At 37.6% G+C, this 24,610-nt stretch overlaps 1 protein-coding gene across 2 annotated transcripts; it reads left to right on the top strand.

Moving 5' to 3' along the window:
- Window positions 1-1,548: 1,548 nt before the first annotated feature.
- Window positions 1,549-17,918, top strand: LOC117610652 (uncharacterized). 2 transcript variants are annotated; one of them, XR_013063448.1, is made up of 3 exons: window positions 1,549-1,718; window positions 15,839-16,140; window positions 16,237-17,918. XR_013063448.1 is itself a non-coding variant. In XM_034338279.2 (3 exons), exons 1-3 carry the CDS (start codon window positions 1,661-1,663, stop codon window positions 16,238-16,240), a joined length of 360 nt encoding a protein of 119 aa, XP_034194170.1. In that variant the 5' UTR covers window positions 1,549-1,660; the 3' UTR covers window positions 16,241-17,918. The 2 variants fall into 2 exon arrangements, 1 of the variants encoding a protein (XP_034194170.1); XM_034338279.2 differs by having other exon boundaries at window positions 15,839-16,136.
- The last annotated feature ends 6,692 nt before the right edge of the window (window positions 17,919-24,610 follow it).

Raw genomic sequence — 24,610 nt, forward strand, 5'->3', positions numbered from 1 at the left:
TAGGAGTCTCCTGCGCAGAGAGGCGTCCAATCATGATGATACGGAAACCAGGTTCCGTTGGAGTCTCCTGAATAGGGAGACGTCCAGACGTCGCGTCGTCAGAGACGTTAGATGATGTTTGATTGTTGCCGGCAGGGCCCTGGGCGTGATGATAATGCATGGTAGTGAATTTACGTAATCGTGGGAAAAAAACTATTGAAAACCAACTACGCGATACAAAATGAAAACCGTTCGACCGATCGCGACCGAAGTGCGTTGACGACTGTTTTATTAAGGCAAAGGCGACACCCCTTCCCTCCAAACGTTCCGACGTTATCTATTTCTCAGAAACGAACTTTCGGGTGGTCCATGTCGTGCACGTTTTATAAACATTTTTTAATGAACGCTCAGACAGTTCAATTATATTGACTAGTCCGGAAAACCCACTAAGATGTATCTTTACCGCTCGAGGTACACTAATCAAGTTCCGAGACCTAATACTAACATTTCCAGCGGCTACCTTCATTAGCCATACGTAGGTTCATCTCCGCGTCTACTTCCTTTGGCTCCCAGTGTTAATAACAGTACTGGTTAAGCCATTAACAATACCATAACCGAAATTAAGCCCCGGCTACGCAGCCATCCCCTCCGGCTCGTAACAACTTTTTAGCTAAATATTAATATGCTATTAATTATTTTGCTGTGCTCGTTGTAGGCTCTCTCTCTCCAAGGGGGAGGGATGCTGTGCCCAGCATTACTCCTAGGATTGCGAACACGCAATATTATATGTGCTTGGAATTATACCATCAGATCGTCCGAGCGAACGTCTTCTCGCGGATCAAGAAATGTAAATTCAGCGTTTGCGCAACGTGTGACGGTTGACCAAATATGGTCATCCCCACTAGTAAGCCTTGGTAAAAAGGTCATAAAAAGGGTAAAAGACGCCCAGAAGACAGAGTTCGCAAAGAAGTTCAATAGAGTCTTTAGCCACGCGTGTATTAGAACGAATGAAAAGTCATAATAAACCTATTCTCGTCACACTCAACGTACGGTGAATTCAAAATTCCTTAACCACTCTAGAACCCAAGCATCCCACATAACCTTATGCACCGAGGGCACAACAATTTGTTGATTCTCTTTATGTTTCACAACAAATTGTATAAAGTGTGTGTAAATTCGAATTTTTACAGTTAAATTATTTATGTACGCTAATGTATGATAATATATGATAATTTTTAAAACTATGAAATAATCTATAAAATGATATTTTGATTTAACCAAATGTTTACGTTAAACATGAATATAGTAACTTATTACGATAATTGCAATGAAAAGTGTCATTTTAAATTTGTTAAATTTTTATTTATACAATTTACTTCTTATGAAAACATTTTTTGATTTGCTAAAATTAGTTTTTAAAATTAAGGTTAAAAATAATCTTAATGTGTAACATGAATGATCGACCTGTTAACACTCTTTTTTACATTAACTGTTTAAAAAAGATTAAACAAAACAGTAGAAAATCTTCAATTCTATCATATTTTACATCTTTTTAAACATTAATAATAATATGTCATTGAAAAAATACAAAATACATTTAGTTTGTAATACATACCAAAAATGTAGCTAAATGAGAAAATTATTGCCGAAAATTAAATTTTTTGTGATTTCATAAATAAATATGTCCTGTTGCAGAAGAAAAAACGAAACTGAACCATGCTTTAATAACATTTGTTGTGGTTAGTTGATCAATATAAATCTTATTTAGTAATATTTCAAAGGGTTTAATAATAATGATAATAATAATGATAATATATAGTTTTTATAAAATACAATAAAATAATTAGATAAACTTAAGGATAATCATTTACGATTAAATAGATGTGTTATGTTGTTCAGTTTGAGAGCTTTCACTATTGCATGGTGAAAGCTGCTTTTATTCATAGGTTCGTGTAAGCGAACGGAATCAAGAAAGGTTCTTTGAAAATTTTATGTCAACATTCTGTAAATATTATATTTTAGCAAATGGATACACTGATATTAAACCATGTTTTCTTCATGGCTGCTTATTTAATGTAATTTTGCTATTATCATCAATCAATGAATAGGTACTAATCAATTCAAATCATTTACAGTACAAATCATTTCTAGTCTTTTAATACTATAAATTGGTGATTGCCCTCAGAACTAGGCAAATAGTTAAAAACATATGTACATACATTATATATAATACATTTATTGAGTAGAAAGAAGAAAAACAATTTATTTGTCTATCTATAGAAAGTTAAATAGAATTCAGGTGAAAATTATTAGTTTTAGTACACAAAAGTGTTATAAATTGAGTTTAAAAGATTAATATTTGCATAATGTAACCAGAAAATAATGTTTATATAATTATTATTTGATAATACAAATTACTATTCATTTTTATATAATTATTACTTGATAATACAAATTACTATTCTTCTTTATATAATTATTATTTGATAATACAAATTACTATTCTTGAAGGTGGTAAAATGAAGCCAAAACGTAAAACTGTTGGTTGTAAAATTTATTTTGGATCATTATTTATGCCAAAGGATTATTCCTTCATTTCAAAATAAAATAATGCTTACTTAAGCAAATAAATTATTGTTAAAACACAGCTCACTGATGTTCCTGCACTCGAGTATTGCATAAAGTGCCTAAAGCGTGTCAAAGGACCACCCACTTGTTGGTGTAAAAGAACAAAACCTGAATTTGTATTTTAAATTGGCTTGGCTTTTATTAGCAATCGTTTTGACTATGAGAACTAATTAAATAAGTGGGTGACAAGTCTTATTCTGGTCTTTATTTTTCTAAACGGTCACTCTGCACCTCACCTTGCTCCCACCCCGTTGACCCTATTCTCCATCTTTGTACTAGGGTTTAATACGTTGGGTATGTCACGTAGAAAGTTCACAGGATTTTAAGAAATAAATGAATAACACTTTTAAGAGTTTGGCACTTTATTTTACAGTATGATTCCGACTAACTAATTGCTTATGTCCGGTGAGGTCTTTTTATTATTAGTTGGTGGTGGAGAAGGGGCCGGTGAGGTTGATGATTAACAGGGTGGGTTGTCCGTGAGAACACGTCTTATTGAATATTTAAGTAGGTGGTCGTAACATGATGTTTAGGTGTCCGGTCGTGGGAAGAATTCAATTGTCGTACGTTTAGGAGGCTGGTCGTAACAGGTACGACGTTTTTGGGGACCAACATTGACCTTTCCGCTAGGGCGGCATCGGTCCCTAGGGACTGATGTACTTTTCATTTAGGTATCGAACAATGTCAAACTTATCTAATAAACTTGGTAATTAATGTAATATAGAAATAACACGTTTACATTTCTTAATGTAATTTATGAAAACATTCTAAACATAAACGAGGTTCAGTTTTACACTTATCACAAAACGTTACAACTTTTCTTATGATATTCCCGGCTATTTTGCGATCGAACAATTTTACGTTTGTATTTCTAACATTTACAGCAGTATTTTCGGATCTCATGTGATTTCCTGAATCCACTATAATATTTAGAAAGAGATTAGAACAGAATAATCGCGTTGAGCGTGTTATCTTCTGTTTATATTTCGTATGACTCATCGTCAGAATAATCATAAATAGAAAAATTAAACAGAGAAAGGACAATTTCATGCGGAATTAAATTTTAGACTACTGTTTATTTTTTTCACTTTTTCTAATTGATGGCGAATTTGGCCTAATAGAAATTGGGATAGTAATATGAAACAGTGTTACTTTAGAGAAAAATAAAGTTGTAAAACTAAGATAGAACATTAATAATGATAAATCATAGATAATAGAACGTCAAATATAATAAGACGACCACAATTATTTTATTTTGGCCATAAGTGGTCTGATAATCATTAAATTCGCAATTAGCCTTTAGAATCTGCAGAAAATCCGTTATTGCAAAATATATACATTTTAAATATTCATATGTTCATTTTATTATTTAGTGATAAATTTAAAGATGTGGTAGTAATATAAGATTGTCTTGTATTGCTACCAATAAGTATTCGGGGTACCGGAAGTAATGTCGCGTCTGCCTGACATCTTATAAGAGCCGTAGTTGAAGAAAACCCGTGTTTAATAATTGCAGAGATTGTAGAAGTGTTAAGTGTAGCATGGACCACAGTGCAAGAACACCTTACAAAAATTGGGAAGGTCCATCGACACGGAAGATGTAATAATTGGTGTAACACAATTCATGTACGACAAATACTAGCTATTTATTAATTATATGAGATACACGTGACTGCGTATGTACATCAGGAATGGAAGTCATACGACGCTCTCTCAGCCCCTTTTGGCGGGCTGCTTGGCTACCAACATTCACAGAAAACTCTAGTGACTAGTTGACACAGTGTGACCAACCATCACACCTTCCCCTTCACCTGTTTGTGATATTATTAGTATTTATAGTAGTCTTTGTATCTTGACTGCTCCGTCACTCTTCGTCCACTTCTCGTAGTCATAGCATTATTATTCTCCTGACTTCTTGCTTGATTGGCAGGCTCATTAGCAGCCGCATCTGGTCGTTGGTTATGATCTCTCACTTGATCACTCCCATCAATCCTGGCTCTATTACAATCTGTATCTTGTAGTTCATCCCAGTGGTCTTGTTCCTGTATCCTTTTGTATTTGTTGTATGATTTTTTTAAATGGACAGAATTCCTTCTTATTACGTTACCATTTTGATTTTGTAGAATATATGACCTAGGACTCCTGTGTTTCTGAAGGATTTTTGCCGATTCCCATTTTTTATTATTTTTATTAAATATGACTGCATCCTCGCCGACGTTCAAACTATACCTGGGTTTGCAGTTCCTGTCATGATAATATTTGTAAATTTTTTGTCTTTTTTCAATTTGTTGATGAGCCTGTGACTCAACTTTTGGCTTGAGTAGCTCCGAATGGATCGGAACTTTTGTTCTTGTTCGTCTACTAAAAAGCACTTATGCTGGAGACACAGTAAGGCCTGTTATGGGAGTATTGCGATATTCCAATAATGCTACATCTAATTCCTTGTCCTCTTCAATGCATTTTTTTAGTATTTTCTTGGCCACTTGAACCGCCCTTTCAGCTTGACCATTGCTCCTGGGGTAGTGTGGAGAATTCGTGACGACATCAAAATTCCACTGTTGTGCGAAGACTTTAAGTTCATAGGAGGAGAAAGGTTGATTGTCACATATTATAGTCTTTGGTATTCCATGAGTTGCAAATACTTTTTTAAGGTTTAGTATGACCTCACCGGCAGTCTTGTTTTTTAGTTTTAATATTTCCAACCATTTCGAGTAATAGTTTTGTATTATAAGATAATCATTTCCCGCGCATTCACAGATATCACAAGCAATCTTGTTGAACGGTATGTCCGGTATATCATGCGTTATTAATGGCTCCCTGTTGTTCAAAGATCTGTACTTCTCGCAGGTGGCGCACTTCAATATCATATTCTCAATTTCATTCATGAAACCCGATCAATAAATTAGTTGCCTTGCTCTGGCTTTTGTTTTTTCAATTCCTAAATGAGACTCGTGTAACAGCTTCAGCATATTTTGTCGCAATGAACTCGGTATGACCAGCCGATAGTTAAAGAAAAGCATATTGTCCTGAACACTTAGCTCATTCTGATATTTAAAGTAAAACTTGACATCATTCCTAACTCCAGACTTAGCTTTCGGCCAACCTAGAAGGGAGTATTCTATAACTTCACTCAATATGGGATCCAATTCTGTAGCCTCCTGAATTTCTCTTTTCTGCTTTTCTGATATGTTCAGATTAGTGCTTATCGAGTGTACCACCTCCGAAATCCAATTATTCTCATCAATCGCTTCTTCTAAGTGCGATCTTGACAGCAGGTTTGCAACATGCATGAGTTTTCCTGGTACATAGTATTTTGCTACTATTTCATACCTTAGGAGTTTTATTTTCATTCGCTGAAATGTAGGAGATGGTATGTCTCCTATATTTTTTACATTTAACAAGTTAACAAGCGGTTTATGATCGGTCAACACGTGAACTTTGCGCCCGTAAACGAATTGGTGAAACTTATTGGTGGCAAATACTATAGCAAGGAGTTCTTTTTCTATTACTGCATAGTTCTTTTCGGACTCACTTAAACTTCTAGATGCAAAAAACACGGGCTTCTCATCTTAAAGCAAACAACATCCCAGACCGGATCCTGACGCGTCAGACTGGATGAAGATTTGCCTGTTCGCATTGAAATTTGCAAGAACAGGGGCCTTTTTCATGGCTATTTTTATTTCTTGTAGAGCCTACGAATGATACTCAAACCAGTAAAACTCAACACTATCTTTTAGCAATTCTCGTAGTGGGGCTGTTAATTTACTTAAATTCGGTATGTACTGTCTAACATAATTTATCATTCCAAGTATCCTTTGTACTTCAATTTTTGATTTAGGATTTTTGATGGCCTTAATTGCTCTGACTCTTTCAGGGTCAATTTTCATGCCCTCCTTTGAAAAAACATGGCCCAGATATTTTACTTCCGTCACCTTATAGCGAATTTTATTCTGGTTAAATTTTATTCCTAGTTTTCGGGCCCTCGTAAGTACTTGTTTTAATATTTTGTCATGTTCTTCATTTGTTTCTGCTGAAATGCAAATATCATCAAAGTAAACGGTGACACCGTCAATATCTCCAAAGTTTCTGTTATTTATTTCTTGGAAGTATTCCGGTGCCATGTTCACCCCAAAGGGCAATCTGTTAAATTTCCAGTTGCCAAAGACAGTGCTGAACGTACACAACTCACTCGAGCTCTCATCCAGTTCAACGTGCCAAAATCCGTCCTTTAAATCTAGAACAGTGAAAATATTTTTATTACACAATTTCTCGCTTATTTCCTCAACGGTTGGGATAAGTACGCTCGAATTTCGCTTTATCGCTTTATTCAGGTCCCTCGGGTCAAGGCACAGTCTCAATGATTTGTCTGGTTTTTCAATAATAACCAAATTGCTAACCCACCCCTTCGGATTATCAACTTTAGCGATTTTCTTTTTCTCTTGTAATTCTAACAGTTTATTTTTTAGTTTTTCTTTTATTTTAAGCGGAATCCTTCTAGGTGGTCTGGCCACTGGTTTATAACTTGAATCTACTGCTATATTGCATTTTCCTTCAAACCTACCCAGTCCCTCAAAGATATCCTTATTTTACTTTATAAACTCATCTTTTTCTGAGAGTTTTCTAACTAGATCAACTTTGCTGATTAAATTTAGTCTAACGCAGGCTGCTAATCCCAGAATTGGTGTTACTATTATAAATTCATCATATATTTCGTTATTTTTGACTCTACATTTTAGTTGTATCGTGCCCCGAGGTCTGATTTTGAACCCGCCAAACGTTTCTAGTATAATATTTGTAGGTTTTACTTCAAATTGCTTGTTAATCTTCCTAAAGAAATAATTTGGCAAGATATTGACTTGCGCGCCCGAGTCTAGTTTAAAACATATCTTAGTGTCCTCCACTATAACAGTTTCCATCCACGTGTTAATGCTACTAATTTTAGCTGTACATAGGGTTTCAACAAACAAATTAGTACTTTCTAAATCAATGTCCTCAGATTCTTGTATTTCTGAGACCTCCTTTGCTCGGCAAGCCACTGCGAAGTGGTTCTTCCTTCTACACTTATTGCAGCCCTTCCCAAATGCTGGACACTGTCGAGGACCATGTCATCTCAAACATCGTCGACATTTGAATTCAGAAGATTCATTTTGTGGATTTGCCTTTTCTTCTTTGCTCCTACATCCACTTAATTTTTTCTGGAGACTGTCCACCGTTTTCTCATTGAATGTTTTAACTTGCTACTTAGAAATCTCCGATGCTCGACAATAATCTATGGCTTTTTGCATGTCTAGGTCAGGTACGCGAAGAAGTTTTTCTTGAATTCCTGGATCATTTGTACCCATCACTATTCTATCTCTTATCATTTGGTCATGGAGAGCTCCAAATTCACATTTCTGTGCCGCTATTTTTATATCTGTTACAAACTGTTCAAATTTTTTTCCTTCTTTCTGCTTCCTATTATTGAACAGGTACCTTTCGTACACCACATTTTTCTTTGGCATACAGTACGCCTCAAATGCGTCAATCACATTTTGAGTTACTTTTTTTTGTTGTTCTGTTAGGGTGAATGTGTTGAAGAGTTCAACTGCTTCCTCCTCGATTAAGTTTAAAAAGATCGCGACCTTCACCTCTTCTTCTGCCTTTGATTTTCCCGAGGCATTAATAAAAATTTCAAATGCTTGCTTAAATTTACGTCAATTCTCACTAATATTTCCTTCTAGGCTTAGACTTTTCGGTGGCTTAAAAATGGTTCCAGTAGATTCCATTTTCCTTTTGTTCTTTGTTGCACGTGGCCCTCAATTTATTTTGACTTTATGTTGTTTTATTAGTTTCAGGTTATTTAAGTTACCCGTATTTTTTCCGACTGCGCCATGTAATAATTGGTGTAACACAATTCATGTACGACAAATACTAGCTAGTTATTAATTATATGAGATACACGTGACTGCGTATGTACATCAGGAATGGAAGTCATACGACACTCTCTCAGCCCCTTTTGGCGGGCTGCTTGGCTACCAACATTCACACAAAACTCTAGTGAGTAGTTGATGCAGTGTGATCAACCGTCACAGAAGATGGGTTCCGCATTACCTTAGTGCAGAGAATCGAGCAACAAGGGTTGCAGTTTGCAATTCTTTACTGCTTAGTTAGACATGGAACAGAGCCTTTCTTCGACCGTTTAGTTACCGGCGATGAAAAGTTGGTTATGTACGACAACCCAAAACGGCAACGACAATGGTTATCGCCAAATGAAACACCGATAGCAACTCCGAAATTAAATATTCACAGGAGTAAAGTATTGTTGTGTGTATGGTGGAACATGAAAGAAGTAATTCATTTTGAACTTTTAAAGCCTGCAAATACTGTTAATACTGCCACCTACTGTGAACAATTAACAAAAACACAAAAACATCTTGTAATTGCAAACAGGAAAGGTGTCATACTGCATCATGATAACGCTAGGTCTCACACTTCAAAAATCACGCAACAAAAAGTCAAAGAACTTGGCTGGGAAACTTTGATACATCCACCCTACTCTCCCGATATAGCCCTCTCTGATTATCATTTATTTAGATCCCTACAACATTTCTTAGATAGTAAAAAATATTTCAATGGGCGAAGAGGTAAAAAATGGCATACAAATATATTTTAATGAAAAAACGAGAAATTTTTACAAAAAAGGTACAGTCGGTCACGAAAATATTCGGACACCACTATAGTTCTGACTATTATAGTCCGTACTTCAGAAATTTATGCAATAAGAACAAAAAGAGGTTTCATGTATGTTACTATGCAGTGTGTAGTTAACAAAAACATAAGAGATATTTATTTACGATAAGTGATTACATAAATAATAAAAGAAAAATGGAAAGTACGCTCATTTTCATGTCACGAAAATATTCGGACACTTGCAGTACTTCTCAAGTTTCTAGGTTCTAGGAACTGACTGAAACAATGTTTGTAAACATATCACTAATACTATGTACAGAGTATGTTATAGATCGAATATTTGTCAGTCTTAATCAAAATTTGTGCGAAATGGGTCGAAAAAGTAAGAACACGTCATTTGATATACGACAATTAGTAATTTTTCATCGGGAAAAGGGGAAATCGATTCACAAAATTGCAGATTTATTAAATATTAGTAAGAGCACAGTATGAGATATTGTGCGACGTTACAATAACGAAGATAGAATTGAATCTATCCCTCAAAGCGGACGCAAACCGATCCTCAATACTCGTGATAAACGCCCCATAATTAGGAAAATCAAATGTGATTCTCGTTAATAAGTGCTCCAACGTTAGCAGCTGAATTAAATAATGACCGTGGAATATCAGTGCATCCGGAAAACATAAGAAGAGTATTACGATCAGAGGGCTATAATGGAAGAATAGCTCGAAAAAAGCCGTATATTAACGCGAACAACAGGATGAAGAGATTGAATTTTGCAAAAAACTATATTTCAAAGGAAAGTCAGTTGTGGGAAGACGTAATTTTCGCGGACGAGCCCAAATTTAATATTTATGGAAGCGATGGAAGAATTAGGGTATGGCGGAAATCGAGAGAAGAATTAAATCCGAGACATTTGCAGCCGACTGTAAAACACGGTGGTGGGTCTGTGATGGTGTGGGGCTGTATTTCGGCCCATGGAGTAGGCGAATTAGTTTTTATCGACGACATCCTCGATAAAAATGGATATCTGCACATTTTACAAAACAATTTAAAAAAAAGTGCTGATAACATAGGACGTCAAAGTGGGATAAAATTTTATCAGGATAACGACCCAAAGCACAAATCGCGTATTGTGCAAGAATTCTTATTATACACTTGCAAGAATGTCCTCCACCCACCACCGCAATCGCCAGATTTGAATCCTATTGAAAATTTATGGGATGAATTAGATCGCCGAATTCGAACAACTTCCATAAACATAAAGGACAAACTAAAAAGACGCCTGCAAGAAGAATGGCTACGTATTGGGCAAGATTATTTAAAAAGAATAATTTGTAATATGCCAATGCGATTACGGCACGTCATAAAGCATATGGGATATCCAACAAAATATTAATTTATAAAAACAAGATTTATATATACTGTTCGTTTTATCTATAGATATATCGATTTATATATAGCATTCCCCACGCCTGTCGTATTTACCTCTTTTACGATGGGGATTGCCGGTACTTTTATTTACCATGCCGTTTTCCACTACTCATGAAGCGATTAACAAAGCATAGTGTAAATTAATTGAATAATATTACACAAATTTATATCAAAATGAAACGTAGACATCGCTATAAAGGGCCAGCAGAGTCGAGATGCGAGTACAATTTGCAACGTAATAATATCTACTATGACGGTGAATTTAAAAATTCCAATTTATCCGCATTCTTTGTCAAGATGTATAGTTTACTTGTACAAATTTTTATGAAAATAGATCAACATTTTACCCAAAAAATGACAAAAATAGATTATTTTTCAATATATTTTTTAAACAAATAAATTTATCAAAAAGATGGCTACATAGATCACACAAATTCCATTTTGAATTTTTCGCCTACACCTAATAGTTCCTGAGATATTTAAGAATATTTTCTGTTTTGCAACCCCAATTTTGGGGGGTATTTTCACCCCTTCAGCATGGACGATGGCCGATAAAAAAAAAATATGTGTCAAATATTTTATTGAGTTCTATATCATACTTAAAGGGCATCAAAATCGGCGTGTGTCGATTGGGTAATGTCCCTTGTTAGTTAAAGAAAATATACGATCAAAATTTTGAAATATACCTTTCATACGTATATTATTAAATTATAATAGCATAAACATGTTTATTATTTTTTAAAGTATTTTAACAGTGTTGATTGCACTTTCTTCTGCTTTTTCATATGTTTGTATATGTGATGATAAACCGGCAGTATTTTATCCAAGTCTCTGTTAACTTGCATACTTCGATGCATCTCTGGATCGCAAAAGCCTCGCAAGCCTCGCATTAACTGAATTTTTGTTTGCATTAAATGCGACCTGGTACCATTTTAAAATTCGCACTAAATCGAATATCGCACTATGTGAACTAGCATTAATCGAGACTTGCCTGTATACTGGTTTTCGGGCGACGCGATATGCGTATAGAAACAGTAGAGAGTAGGCGACTGTATGTTGACCCATACACAGCCAGAGTAGGCGGTAGAATACACATAGGCATACGTAGAATGCAATGTAGTAGTAACAATACTTTTTCACAAATACCTCGGAAACTAAAGCTTTCAGTTGATTATGCATAATAAAAAAGTTCTTCAGCATCATGCCCCCGACAACATATTAAAGGATCACTGAAATCATCCTAGATTAGAAACTTTCCGATTTTTGCAATAATAATCCTTGGCAATGAAAAAATCCAAAATGTTTTTTTAACGGGACTAATCAGGAGACATACTCTACAAGATGCAAAGGGTTTTGTTCCGATTCTTTCATCCGTCTCGGAATAATCGGCGAACATACATTTAGAAAAAAAAGTCGTTAGGAATGAAAAAATGCAAAATATTCTTTTTACGGGACCAATCGGAAGACATACTCTACCAGATGCAAATGGTTTCGTTCCGATTGGTCCATCCGTCTCGGCGTAATCGGTGAATATACATGGAAAAAAAAAACACATCGAATTGAGTATCCTCCTCCTTTTCGAAGTCGGATGAAAAGAAAAATAACCTTCCTCACGTACCTTGCATGGGAATATCTCCGAAACCGTGTAAAGGCTTCACAAGGTAGAAACAAATGATGAAAAGTTATAAAATGAAATAATTATAAGCTCTGTCACGAAGGCAGACCACTTTTATCAAACATGCCTCCTTTTAAATAAACCTTTAATTTCTGGAAAGGAAAACTCTCAGGCAAACAGGCCACTTGCTCTTGAAATAAACAGCAGGCCCAGCGATAACAGAACCAAATGTTTTGGGAAAGCAATGGGTCCATCGTAATCGCACAACAGATGCAACCACTCTAAACCGTCACCGAAACAGATGGGCCCCGCCCGATCATCTGAATAATAACCAGATCACCCTTTCTCATTAGTATATAAACCCGTTTGTACCAACGATCTTCGGTCAGTACCAAAAGTCATCTTGTGTTGAGAACTTCGAGTACGAACGTGAGCTGGTTGCTGTTTAGTGAGATCGGGTTGAAGTCCATTTCGAGCAAAGTTTAACCTTATAGAATCCGCGAATCGAGTCAGTGTTCTATTTGACATTTCCGATCAGCCACACACGACACCCCGCATTGCCAGTGCGTCAAAACTGAACATACAACGGAGGTAGGTAATATGCACATTACACACCTATACACGCGACAAGAACAATTGTAATAGACTGAGATTCTAAAATACATTGCTGTGTCAACCCCACATTAGCATCTTTCTTTAAACCCAGTGAAACTAGTGACAGTTCCCACAACAATACAATCTAACCGCTTGGGTTGTATTGACATTAAATAATATAAGTTACGCGGCCTCTCTCCTGAAAGCCTCCGCTAGCCACACGCGCTGCCTAGCCTTCGGCCACGTAACAGCTCAAACTCTTCCTTGTACATCCTCACATGGGGAGCACCAAAACCCGAAGGCTTGATGAGGAGGCACAAGGTCGAGGAGAAAACGATTAATTGAAGAAAAGAGTAAAGATATCCCCCTTACGCCCCTTATATGGATAAGACTATCGAAACCCGAAAGCTTGATAAGGGAACGTAAGGTGGACAAATTTTTAATTTTCCACCAGGACGTGACAAATGTATCGCCATTTGCTGTTCTTATAAATGCCTCTTGCGGGATTATCTCTATGGACTTCATATATAGGGTGTTTCAGAACTCGCGTGGATCCCGTGAAGGGGTGGTAACTGGGGTGATTCTGAACAACATTTTCCTTTGCGAAAATGTTGTTGGAAGCTTCGTTTTTGAATTATTAAGGAAAAATACTGGCGAATCAGAGAGCGTATACTGCGCGGACTCAGGGATGGCAGCGTTGGCTGCGAAAGCGGGGCTTGACGTAGGTCCCGAACGATCGGTTCGGCACCGCGTCGGTATAGTACAATAAAAAAATTGAACTGGTTGAACATTTTTAGTCGTTGTTTAGAATGAATACACAACCTAATCTCTTATCGTCTGTCATTATGTAAAAAAGAAAATTCTAAACATTGTAAACAGCATATAAAAATGTTTGAAATGGAATAATCAATATAAATTTGAAAACAATTTAAATAAAACTTACCTGTTCGTTCCTAAATTGATCTGCTATACTGAAACCAGATAATTCCCACTGGGTCACTGTGTCGATCCTGAACATTCGAGAAGGGAACAAATTATGAAGAACAGCTGATCTCCAGACGAGATCATTGAGCCTACTCAACTACATGGTCACTATCACCTTTCACAGAAGTTTCATTCAGGTAAATAAACATTTTTATTCACTGTCATGTTGCTATTGCACTGGAAACATGAAATACATATAATATTCCGCACTACTTCGTAACATTTTCACGATGTTATTGGTCTTCCTTTCCAACTTCAAATGGCACTGCTAGCTTGAGAGTCTGCGAGATCTACTTCGCTTTTTGTCTTTTTCTACATTCAGAACTAGGCCATGGTTCGTGATCATTTTGTTATTCTCGATAACCAAGAGTCACCAAGGGAGACTCGTGTCGACCCTTTTAAGTCACCGAACGTAGAAAAGGACAAAGAGTGAAAAAGACCTCCCAACAATCAAGCTGACAGTCCTATTTGAAGTTGGAAAGGGAGACCAATTATGTCGTGAAAACGTTACGAAGTAGTGCGGAATATTACATGTTTTTCATCTGTGCAACGTAACAGTGAATAAAAATGTTTATTTACATGAACGAAAATTCTGTGAAAGGACCGTGTGGTTGAGTGGGTTCAATGATCTCGTCTGGAGATTAGCTGTTCTTTGTAGGCGTTTAGTGGAGGAGAGAGAGTTTCGTATCCCCGGACGTCGTGAGTTCGGGTCGGGGAGCGCTGGATAGCGGCGAGATTGAACGGAGCCTCTCGCTAGCGCTCGCCCGGCATGCCGTTCGGATATATTATACATGTATGTATAAGTTCCGAATAGCGGTACGATAGGTGTCTGTGGCAGGGATCGTCTGTTGTCAGCCCCACTGACGAGTCTGACAGACGATCCCGAGATGAAACGCCTTTTTCTCTCCTACAACTTCGAAATTTGTTCCCTCCTCGAATGTTTAGGATCGACACAGTGACCCAGTGAGAATTATCTGTTTTCAGCATAGCAGGTTAATTTAGGAACGAATGGGTAAGTTTCATTTAAATTGTTTTCTAATTTTTCATCATTAATGTAGCCTCCAATTCAAATGTTTATTAATTACTCCATTTCAATCATTTTTATTTGTTGTTCAGAATGCTTCGAATTTCCTTTTTTACATTATGACAGGCGACAAGAAATTAGGTTCCGTATTCATTTTAAACAACGACTAAAAATGTTCAACCAGTTCAATTTTTTTATTGTGCTATGCCAACGGGGTGCCGAACCATTCGTTCGCGATCTACGTGAAGCCCCGCTTTTGTAGCCGACGCTGTCGTCCCTGAGCCCGCGCGCTATATGCGCTCGGATTGATCAGTGTTTTTCCTTAATAATTCATAAACGAAGCTTCAAACAAATTTTTCGCAAAGGAAAAAGTTGTTCAGAACCACCGCAGCTACCACCCCTTCACTGGGTGAAAATGAGTTCTGGGACACCCTGTATATTTTATTTTATTAGAAGTCTACAAACTATTATTATATAAAAAACTAAATACAAATTTTATATAGTGATATATCACTGTATACATAATGATTTAAGGAAACAATACAGATAAGAACACATAGATAAACTCAAGACACATTCTGATACGTGTTTCTCCTATTACGCATTTTTTCACAATGCTTCATTCTTTTTTTTTACGCTTCCGTTCTTCTATAACGGTCATTCAGTACCAACCGTGATATATGAAAGCAACCAAATCTCAATACATATCAAGAATAGTTGTTACGAGAGAGTATTTTGCTCGTCGTAATACTTGATATATAATCATTGTTAAAAGTGTTAATCATTGTTAATCATTGATAATACTGCGTAGGGGTTAAAATCTTGGTATCTTATATTCGTACCTTCTCCTTTATCATAAATTTGCCCTCTTACCATTGCTAATCTTACCATAATTTAATTTTTAATATAGCGAATAATGATGACATTGATATGAAGAAACATGTAGTATTCAATCCTGGAATCCATTTTTGTTTCTGTCGAAATAACGAAAAATGTTTCGTTCCTACTGATTGCAGTAGTTTTGCATCTACTAATCCCGCTCCAAATACATGCCTAGAACCTTGTCAGTGTGCTGAAGAAATAATGTGGAACTGTAATACACCACCTAAACCAAGTTGCAAGTGGGTTAATAATTTTTTTGAGTTACGTCGACAGTGGAGTAATCATGCACGTCGACAGAATTGTAAATGTTGCAATTGTAAATTACGGTAGGTAAGTTTTTATAGTTTTTCATTTAAGAATTAGTAATTTGATTTAAAGCAAATAATTTAGTCAAATAAATGATTATTTATAATAAACATTTTTCAGTTAATCGGTAATGTTAATTGTGGTTAAACAGTTTACTATCAACTATACCACTAACTGTAGATGGAAAATATTTAAACAAATTGTTTTACATAAACAGTCGTTTGGTATGCGTGGGATGCAGACATCTTGAAAGATATAATATAACTTCATCCATGCAAGAGAAAATAATTTGATTTACTGCAGGACATAATCAAAGAATAGATGCTTGCACTAATTAAATGTCTTCACCATATTTCAAATAAATTCTAAGTAAATGAAGAAATAATATATACAGAAACGGATTATTAATAAAAAATGTGGTGTTGATATGTAGTCTATTATTCCAGTTATTGTTAAGGGGGTAGACACCAGCGAGGTGACATTACCGGCATGTTAGCGTCAGCACGTGTGCAGGGGTTGACACGTGGCAGGGTCAATACATTTGGGGCTTTGACCTGCTTTTCAAGGATTTCTCAGGATTCTTTAAGCTATCGATACCCCGAGCCATACATCTGTCATCGGACTTAGGCCGGCGGTAGTTGATACTTGAGGTGCGACGAATTCTAAGAGTCGCGGATGTTTTGTTTATGGAACGGCGATAGAGAGTTCGATCGCCGATCCTCGAAGGAACGCGCGTGTGGTCGATGACCCGAAGTCATGGTGCTGCATGACACGTGTAAAAAGATAAGGGTGTTCTAGAAGGATCTGGCCACGGAGTGGGGAAGATCTTGCATCTTCTGGTAGGAGGACCATGAGGAACGGCATGGCACTTACCCCAGAACCACACTTGAATACGCGTCTTAAACTCAATCATTTTTTTTGACCGATTTCTAACAGGCAAAAATGGGCCTATAAAGGGGTTTACGGGAATACACTTTTCGTCCTTATATGAGAAGATCTTGAACTGAATAAGGGTTCATTCGAAAGAGGAAGGTTCAATGCAGGGCGGTCTGGTCACAGCTTGTATGACAAAACTCTTTTAGTGACAAAAATACTTGGATTCTGCGAGTGTATTTTGTCAACTTTTGCTCTACTTTGGACACTTATATTATTTAGATACCAACACAATCTCGTTAAACCATAACCAAACCGCCCTGCATTGAACCTTCCTCTTTCGAATGAACCCTTATTCAGCTCAAAATCTTCTCATATAAAGACGAAAAGTGTATTTCCGTAAATCCCGTTTTAAGCCCGTTTATACTAGTAATGTCATTTCGCTACATTACCTGAGTCTACCCCCTTAATACTTTGACTAAAGCAGTTTAGGGAATTTATACATTTACTAGGTAATGTATGCATTACCTTTATTTCACACTTTGCCTGCAACATATCTGAAAGTTAGTTTGCATTTTAGTCATGCTAAAAAAATAATAGTATTTGCTTTACAATAATTGACAGGTTTTATTACAATAAACTTTTCATATCTACAAATTATTATCTGCAATAAAGATCTTGTGTGTGGACAGAGAAATTCCAGAAATAGAAAAATTTCTCTTGTTTTCCATTGACATTGGTTTTACACAAAATAGTGCATTTTGCAACATTTATAGATTTGAAGTTATTTTGTCCGATACCTCATAAATGTTTATTTTCTTAGTTAGACTTACAATTAGATAAAGAATGGAAATCATCCTCAATTGTTTTGACGAATTCTTCTAATTCCTAAAATAAACTTCATTCATCTTAAAGACTATTAATCTCATAGCAACATGCATTAAAATATTCTGCTGAGGATGATCTTTTCATGCTTCTTTCAGTATAGAGGGAGACGAAAGCAACGTTTGTTCTGCTGTCTCTCTTTCTCTCTCCTTTTTCTTTTGCGCAGCGCTTCACACTAACCTGCGACCGTTGCGCGTTTAGTTAGTTAGCCACGAGCAAGCGTCATATGCAGGGCAAGCGATACAGTTTAAGAATTCCTATAGACAATAAAATAAGCTTCAGGCTATTTATTTGCTTTACTGCTTTCTCAATCCACCGTTGCAACATATTTGATAATTTATACTTTCTGTCATATTTATTATATCATAATAGTTCGTTCGAACAGTTTCGTTTAAAAGTTATGCCTAATTTTTTTATGGCCGAAATTTGTATAAATCATATGTAAAAATATTCAAGTGTGTTGGAAAGAGTAATGCTTTTCTTATGTTGGTACATATGGGTGTGTTGAATTGTGGTGCCATCTGAGGAGAGTATGAACCTTGTATAGAAAGCGTGCGTGTAGAGAGTGTGGAAGCAAATGAGAAGCAGAGCGAAGTATTATTATAAACATTTTTATTTTTTATTTATTGGCTACAACCAAATATATACATATATACATTAAGAAAGCCCATGGTGGAATTATTTAAACCCCAAATTACAACAGGTTATGGGCTCAGGAGGCCTGATTCAAGTAGATTAGAAAACAAATTGAGGTTAAACACGTGCAAGAGAAGATTCGAGAAATGGCTGTAAATATTAAAAGTTATTTCAACATTGATCCCTTAGTGAGAAATAATTATCATGCCTGGAAATTCAGAGTCGAAACTATAATGACTGAACGAGGGGTGATAGAAATGATTGAAGAAGAATATAAAGATGCGGACTACGCAGAAGTTGAGAAACGGGAAGAAGCAAGGAAAAAGGATAACAAGTGCAAATCGATTATTGTTCAAAGTGTAGACAACAGCCAGTTAGATTTGATTAGAGGAAAGTCTGAAAGAAGCATATTAAAAAGAATTGTTTACCAGGGCAACTGTTCTTGAAAAGAAAATTAATGGCGATGAAACTAATTGTAAGTGAAGACGAAAGTCTGGAAGAATTCGTTATAAAATTTGAAGAAGTACTGAATCAGCCAAGCATCCGGTGTAGAAGTCAAAGAAGAAATTGTCATATGTAATTTGCTCCTCTCTCTACCAAAGTCATATGAAACGGTGGTGACAATGTTGGAGAATATGCCAACGGAAACTCTCACGCTTAACATGGTGAAATCAAAGTTAAGAGCTGAAGCTGAAAAGAGAATTGGAAGATTAATAAATAACGCTAAGGCAGGATTGGAATCTGCTGCTTTCTCAACGAACAAGCATGGAGTATGGTGTGGTTGTGGAGAATGTGGACATTTTAAAAAGGATTGTAAAAAGTGGCAACCAGAGGAGTTTAAGAAATATGAATATCCTGGAAGGCTAACGAAGGTAGCTAGAAGCTAGCCGAGAAGAGGTCAAGCTAGGGGAATTAGCCGTGTATATGCTACAATAGGACTAGAATCAGCACCAAAGAAACAAGAGAGGGCAAGGAAGAGGATACCAGCCTGTTAGAAGAGGAAACTATACAGAACGGAATCAGCAAATTAGAGAACCAGAAGACAACAACACCTGCGTCATGGGTAATAGTAAACAAGACGAAAGGATTGTAGGTGACAACGAAATCACATTCTGTGTTGATATTGCACTGGACACAAATAAAAAATATGTAATATTCCGCACTACAGTAAAAGCTGGATATATGCAACAAACATTGGGACCCAGACGTTGCATATATCCAGTCGAGGTGTCGAATCTCGGGTTACACGCGACGAGCAGCCAAGCGTGAACGTAGAAAAGGACAGACAGTGGCAGAAAGAGAGAGGTCCGATAATCAAAGGAAAGAGCCGAAACGTATCGGTGTGACTAATACTAATTGAATCAACAAACTTTTTTATTTTTGACTTTTTTTTAATGAAACTTGTACTAGCGCATTGGTGAGATTTTTGTGATTAAAGTGGTACCAAACATGATATAGTTTGAATTATAATTACTTGCTAAAATTGATGTTAAAAGTTGGCGAAAAGCAAAGGAGGATTGGAAATGAAAACCGGTTGCGGTGTCGGCTCGGGTTTCAAACGTTGCATGTATCCAGCCGAGGTGTCGATTCTGGGCATTTAATGTTGCATACAGGGTGTCCCAGAACTGGGGTAGGAACGGAAGAGGGATGATTGGTGAGGTCATTCTAAACAACTTTTTCCTTTGCCAAAATGTTGGTTAAGGCTTCGTTTTCGAGTTATTATCGAAAAACACTGGCCAATCAGAGCGCGCCGTTAGCGCGGGCCGAACCACGAGAGTGTTGGGTATGTTCCGCGCGGTCATGATCAAGTGCATCGGCACCACGTCGGTGTAATAGGATTCGTTGTTCATGAGTAATCAATAATTCGATACAATTATTCTTTTCTTCTTTTTATTCATTATCCGATGCAACTTCTACTCAACGAATCCCATCATCCCGACGTAGTGCCGAGGCACTTGATCACGACCGCGCGGAACATACCCAACACTCTCGTGGTTCGGCCCGCGCTAACGGCGCGCTCTGATTGGCCAGTGTTTTTCGTTAATAACTCGAAAACGAAGCCTTAACCAACATTTTGGCAAAGGAAAAAGTTGTTTAGAATGACCTCATCAATCATTCCTCTTCCGTTCCTACCCCAGTTCTGGGACACCCTGTATATCCAGCCGAGGTGTCGATTCTGGGCATTTAATGTTGCATATATCCAGCCGAGGTGTCGATTCTGGGCATTTAAACGTTGCATATATCCAGTCTTGGTATCGATTCTGCGTCCGTACAAATCGTTTGTACCGTGCCGCGATACCTACTCTACGTTCGTACACAACATGCGACGTGTTGCATGTTGCATGTTGCGTGTTTGATGTATCTTTGGTGTACGGCCTGCCTTATACATATGTACAGTTTTATTATTATTTTAATAAATAAATATAATTCAAATCATATCGTGTTTGGTACCATTTTAATCAGAAAAATCTCACAAATGCGTTTGTAAAAGTTTCATTAAGAAAAAGTTAAAAATAAAAAAGTTTTACCGTTCAATTAGTATTAGTCACACCGATATTACGGTCGGATCGTATTACACGGTTTCCTCGCCGAGCGGCTCGGTTCGATTTAGGGGGATCCCCCCAAGTGGAGGGGATAGCGATGTTGCATATATCCAGCCAAACTTTTGTTGCATATATCCAGCTTTTACTGTACTTCGTAATGTTTTCACGACATTATTGGCCTTCCTTGCCAACTTCAAATAGGACTGCCAGCTTGAATGTTGTGAGGTCTTTTTTGCTCTTTGTCCTTTTTTACGTTCGGGTGACTTCAAAGAATCGACACGAGTCTCTCTCGATTATTCTTGGTTACCGAGAATAACAAATTTATGACCACGAACCATGACCTTTTTCGGAATGTAAAAAAAGACAAAAAGCGAAACAGATCTCGCAAACGCTCAAGCTAGCAGTCCCATTTGAAGTTGGAGGAAGACCAATAACGTCGTGAAAACGTTACGAAGTAGTGCGGAATATTAAATGTTTTTCATTTGTGTCCAGTGCAATAGCAACGTGACAGTGAATAAACATGTTTATTTACATGAAAGAAAATTCTGTGAAGGGTGATAGTGACCGTGTGGTTGAGTGAGTTCAATGATCTCGTCTGAAGTTCAGCTGTTCTTCGTAATGTGTTCTCTCCTCGAATGTTCAGGATCGACACAGTGACCCAGTGGGAATTATCTGCTTTCTGCGTAACAGGTAAATTTAGGAACGAATGGGTAAGTTTCATTTAAATTGTTTTCTAATTTTTCATCATTAACGTAGCCTCCAATTCAAACGTTTATTAATTATTCCATTACAATCATTTTTATGTGTTGTTTCTGAGAGTGGTTTTGCGTTGGTGGGCGGATTCCCCTTATCAAAGGACTGAAGATCGAGGATGAGTGATAAACTTTGCACGTAGATTATAACAAACACAAACTTGATTTATTCACAATATGTATGACACAAACCACGCGAACAACGAACATAACGATGAAAAATACAATTTGATGAGCGAACGATTGATTTGGCAAACTGTACTTTAAGCGGTTTGGTTTGGTGTTTGAACGAATGATCGTTTGATTTGTTCGGTCGATTTTCTAACGCCCGTGGTGCGAGCGCGCATGACAAAGAACTATCGATTCATGTTGCCAACGGTTCACGTAGATCCCTAAGTGGACCCCTACTTTATCTTTAACACACCACCTCCCTGTTGAACAATGAGAGCTGAGAGTATACATTGCATGAATGAGTGAACACGTGACTTAACAATTTTTACATCGGACGAAGCATTAACGCACGGGGTAAGTACAGTTATCTTACTCTTAACCTAGTTAGACGTAGAATTACAAAACTTTAATCTGAGGTTGGTTATCAATGACATATCATACGGTTTGTGTTTACTACCCCGTTACTATTACGACGTAGTATTGTCGGTTTCGCCATTGATTGTTACCGGCAGGAAGCACAGCTTCGATATCGGATGTTTGTATTCGGTCCGCGCCGTGTTTATTGTGACGACACGTACGAATCCATCTTCGCCTGAATGACGGACGATAATGCGTCCGAGCTCCTATTTGCTAGGAGGTAGGTTTAGATTTCCGATCAAGACTAGTTGGCCGACCTGATGCAAGGTATGCAAGTAATCATTTTGCCATGATTTCCAACAAATTTCAGTTAGCTTTTGCACGTGCTGCCACCGAGATGACCTATTGTCTCTCAGTTCGAGTACGCTTGGCTCCGGTTGGGCTACAAGACTGCTCTTTCAGTGCGGTTAGGATAAAATTTTATAGACGAGCGAGGAGTAACGCCGCACATAGTCCAAGTCGTGGAACGCTTACGCTTTTGACCGGTGCAACTCGAGATTTGGCCATCGCAAGAGGGACACAAACTGTGCCATCCTGAAGGACACTACTTGAGTAAACGACTGCCGCATAGGTTGTAATGGAAGCGTCGGAAAAGCCGTGAAGACTTTGTTTGACTCTGGTTTGAGTTGAAATTTTTCGGGGAATCGAAATGTTTCTTAACTCCGGGAGTTGCTGGCAGAATTTCTGCCATTTCATTAGGCTTTCCGGAATCACGATCTCGTTCCATTCGCAGTTCAGAGGCCATAACTGCTGAATTAGGATCTTGATTGATATTACTACTGAGGCAATCCATTCCATGGGATCGAAGATCTTCGTAATCGCAGAAAGGATTGTCCGTTTAGTGGACCCGAGGTTGTTCTGAATTGTTACTTGGAACTGAAATTGGTCTAACGCAGGGTTCTAGAGCAATCCTAGGACTGAAACTGTTTCGTTTGCATTTAACGATTTACTAAAAGCGAGACCATGATTATTTGGGTCGATATCGGAAAGTAAAGTGGAGTCATTACTGGCCCACTTTCTTAAGGAAAAGCCACCCTTTGCGAGAAGCTCCATCGTTTGATTTCGTATGTGACGTAACGACTGAATGGAGTCACTCCCGAAGAGAAAATCATCGACATACGCTTGATCATTGAGAATGGAAATAGCATCTGGAAAATTTAAACCCTCACCTTGATCTAATTGTTGGAGAACTCGAAGAGTTAGGTGTGGGGCTGAAGTGGTCCCGTAGGTGACCGTAAGGAGTTGATATTCTTTTACGGAGTCGGATGGAGAGTTACGCCAGAGTATGCGTTGAAAATCTCGGTCTCTCGGATCTATTAGGATTTGCCGGTACATTTTGACAATGTCAGCTGTATACACCTATTGGAATTGGCGCAAACGGACAAGGATCGCAGCAAGATCCTTTTGCAATTTGGGTCCACTCAATAAATGGTCGTTCAAGGATTTTCCATTAGATGTACGCCGAGATGCGTTAAACAGAACACGAAGACGCGTTGTTGCACTGGTACTACGAAATACTGCGTGATGAGGAATATAATAAGTTGGATTGGATTGAAGTTGAACCGGGCCAATCTCTCTCATATGGCCAAGAGGAAGGTAATAATCTCATACTCGGAGAGGAAATTGCAATATTCTTTATAAGTGATTTGGTCCTGATGAAGACGATTTTCTTGTGATCGAAGACTTCTTAGTGCTCCTAATCGCGATTCGCCTAATTGAATGGGTGGGTCGGTTTTGAATGGTAATCGCAAAACATAGTGATGTTGTTCGCGAACAACAGGTGTTCGCGAATGCGTTTCTTTAAAATGACGTTCGCATTTTTGTTCCTCAGGTGTCAACATAAGCGTGCTTGGAAGGTCCTCGAGTTCCCAAACCGCTTAAAATCCTGATGTCGACTGAGGACATTGGAGATTCGGCAGGAAGAGGACCGGATAAGATCCATCCAAGAGATGTGTTTTGAGATGTGGGTGTACATGCTGAGCTTTGCCTTACCTCTTGCCGTACAAGTCGCTCCAATAATAAGATCTATAGGATCAAAGCTCATGGGATCCTCATCGGCTAGTTTCAAACCTGAAAGGTGAGACAGTGTAGCGATTGAACTATTTCGCGATGGAATGTACCTTGTTAGTGCCGTCATGATAATCGCTGTTGTCGAATATGCAGGCTCGTTTTTCGTTACCGGAGTAATGATAATGTCGGTGACATGGCGGGCGAATG

The sequence above is a fragment of the Osmia lignaria genome, chromosome 14 (assembly GCF_051020975.1).
Source record: "Osmia lignaria lignaria isolate PbOS001 chromosome 14, iyOsmLign1, whole genome shotgun sequence".
Classification (NCBI taxonomy): domain Eukaryota; kingdom Metazoa; phylum Arthropoda; class Insecta; order Hymenoptera; family Megachilidae; genus Osmia; species Osmia lignaria.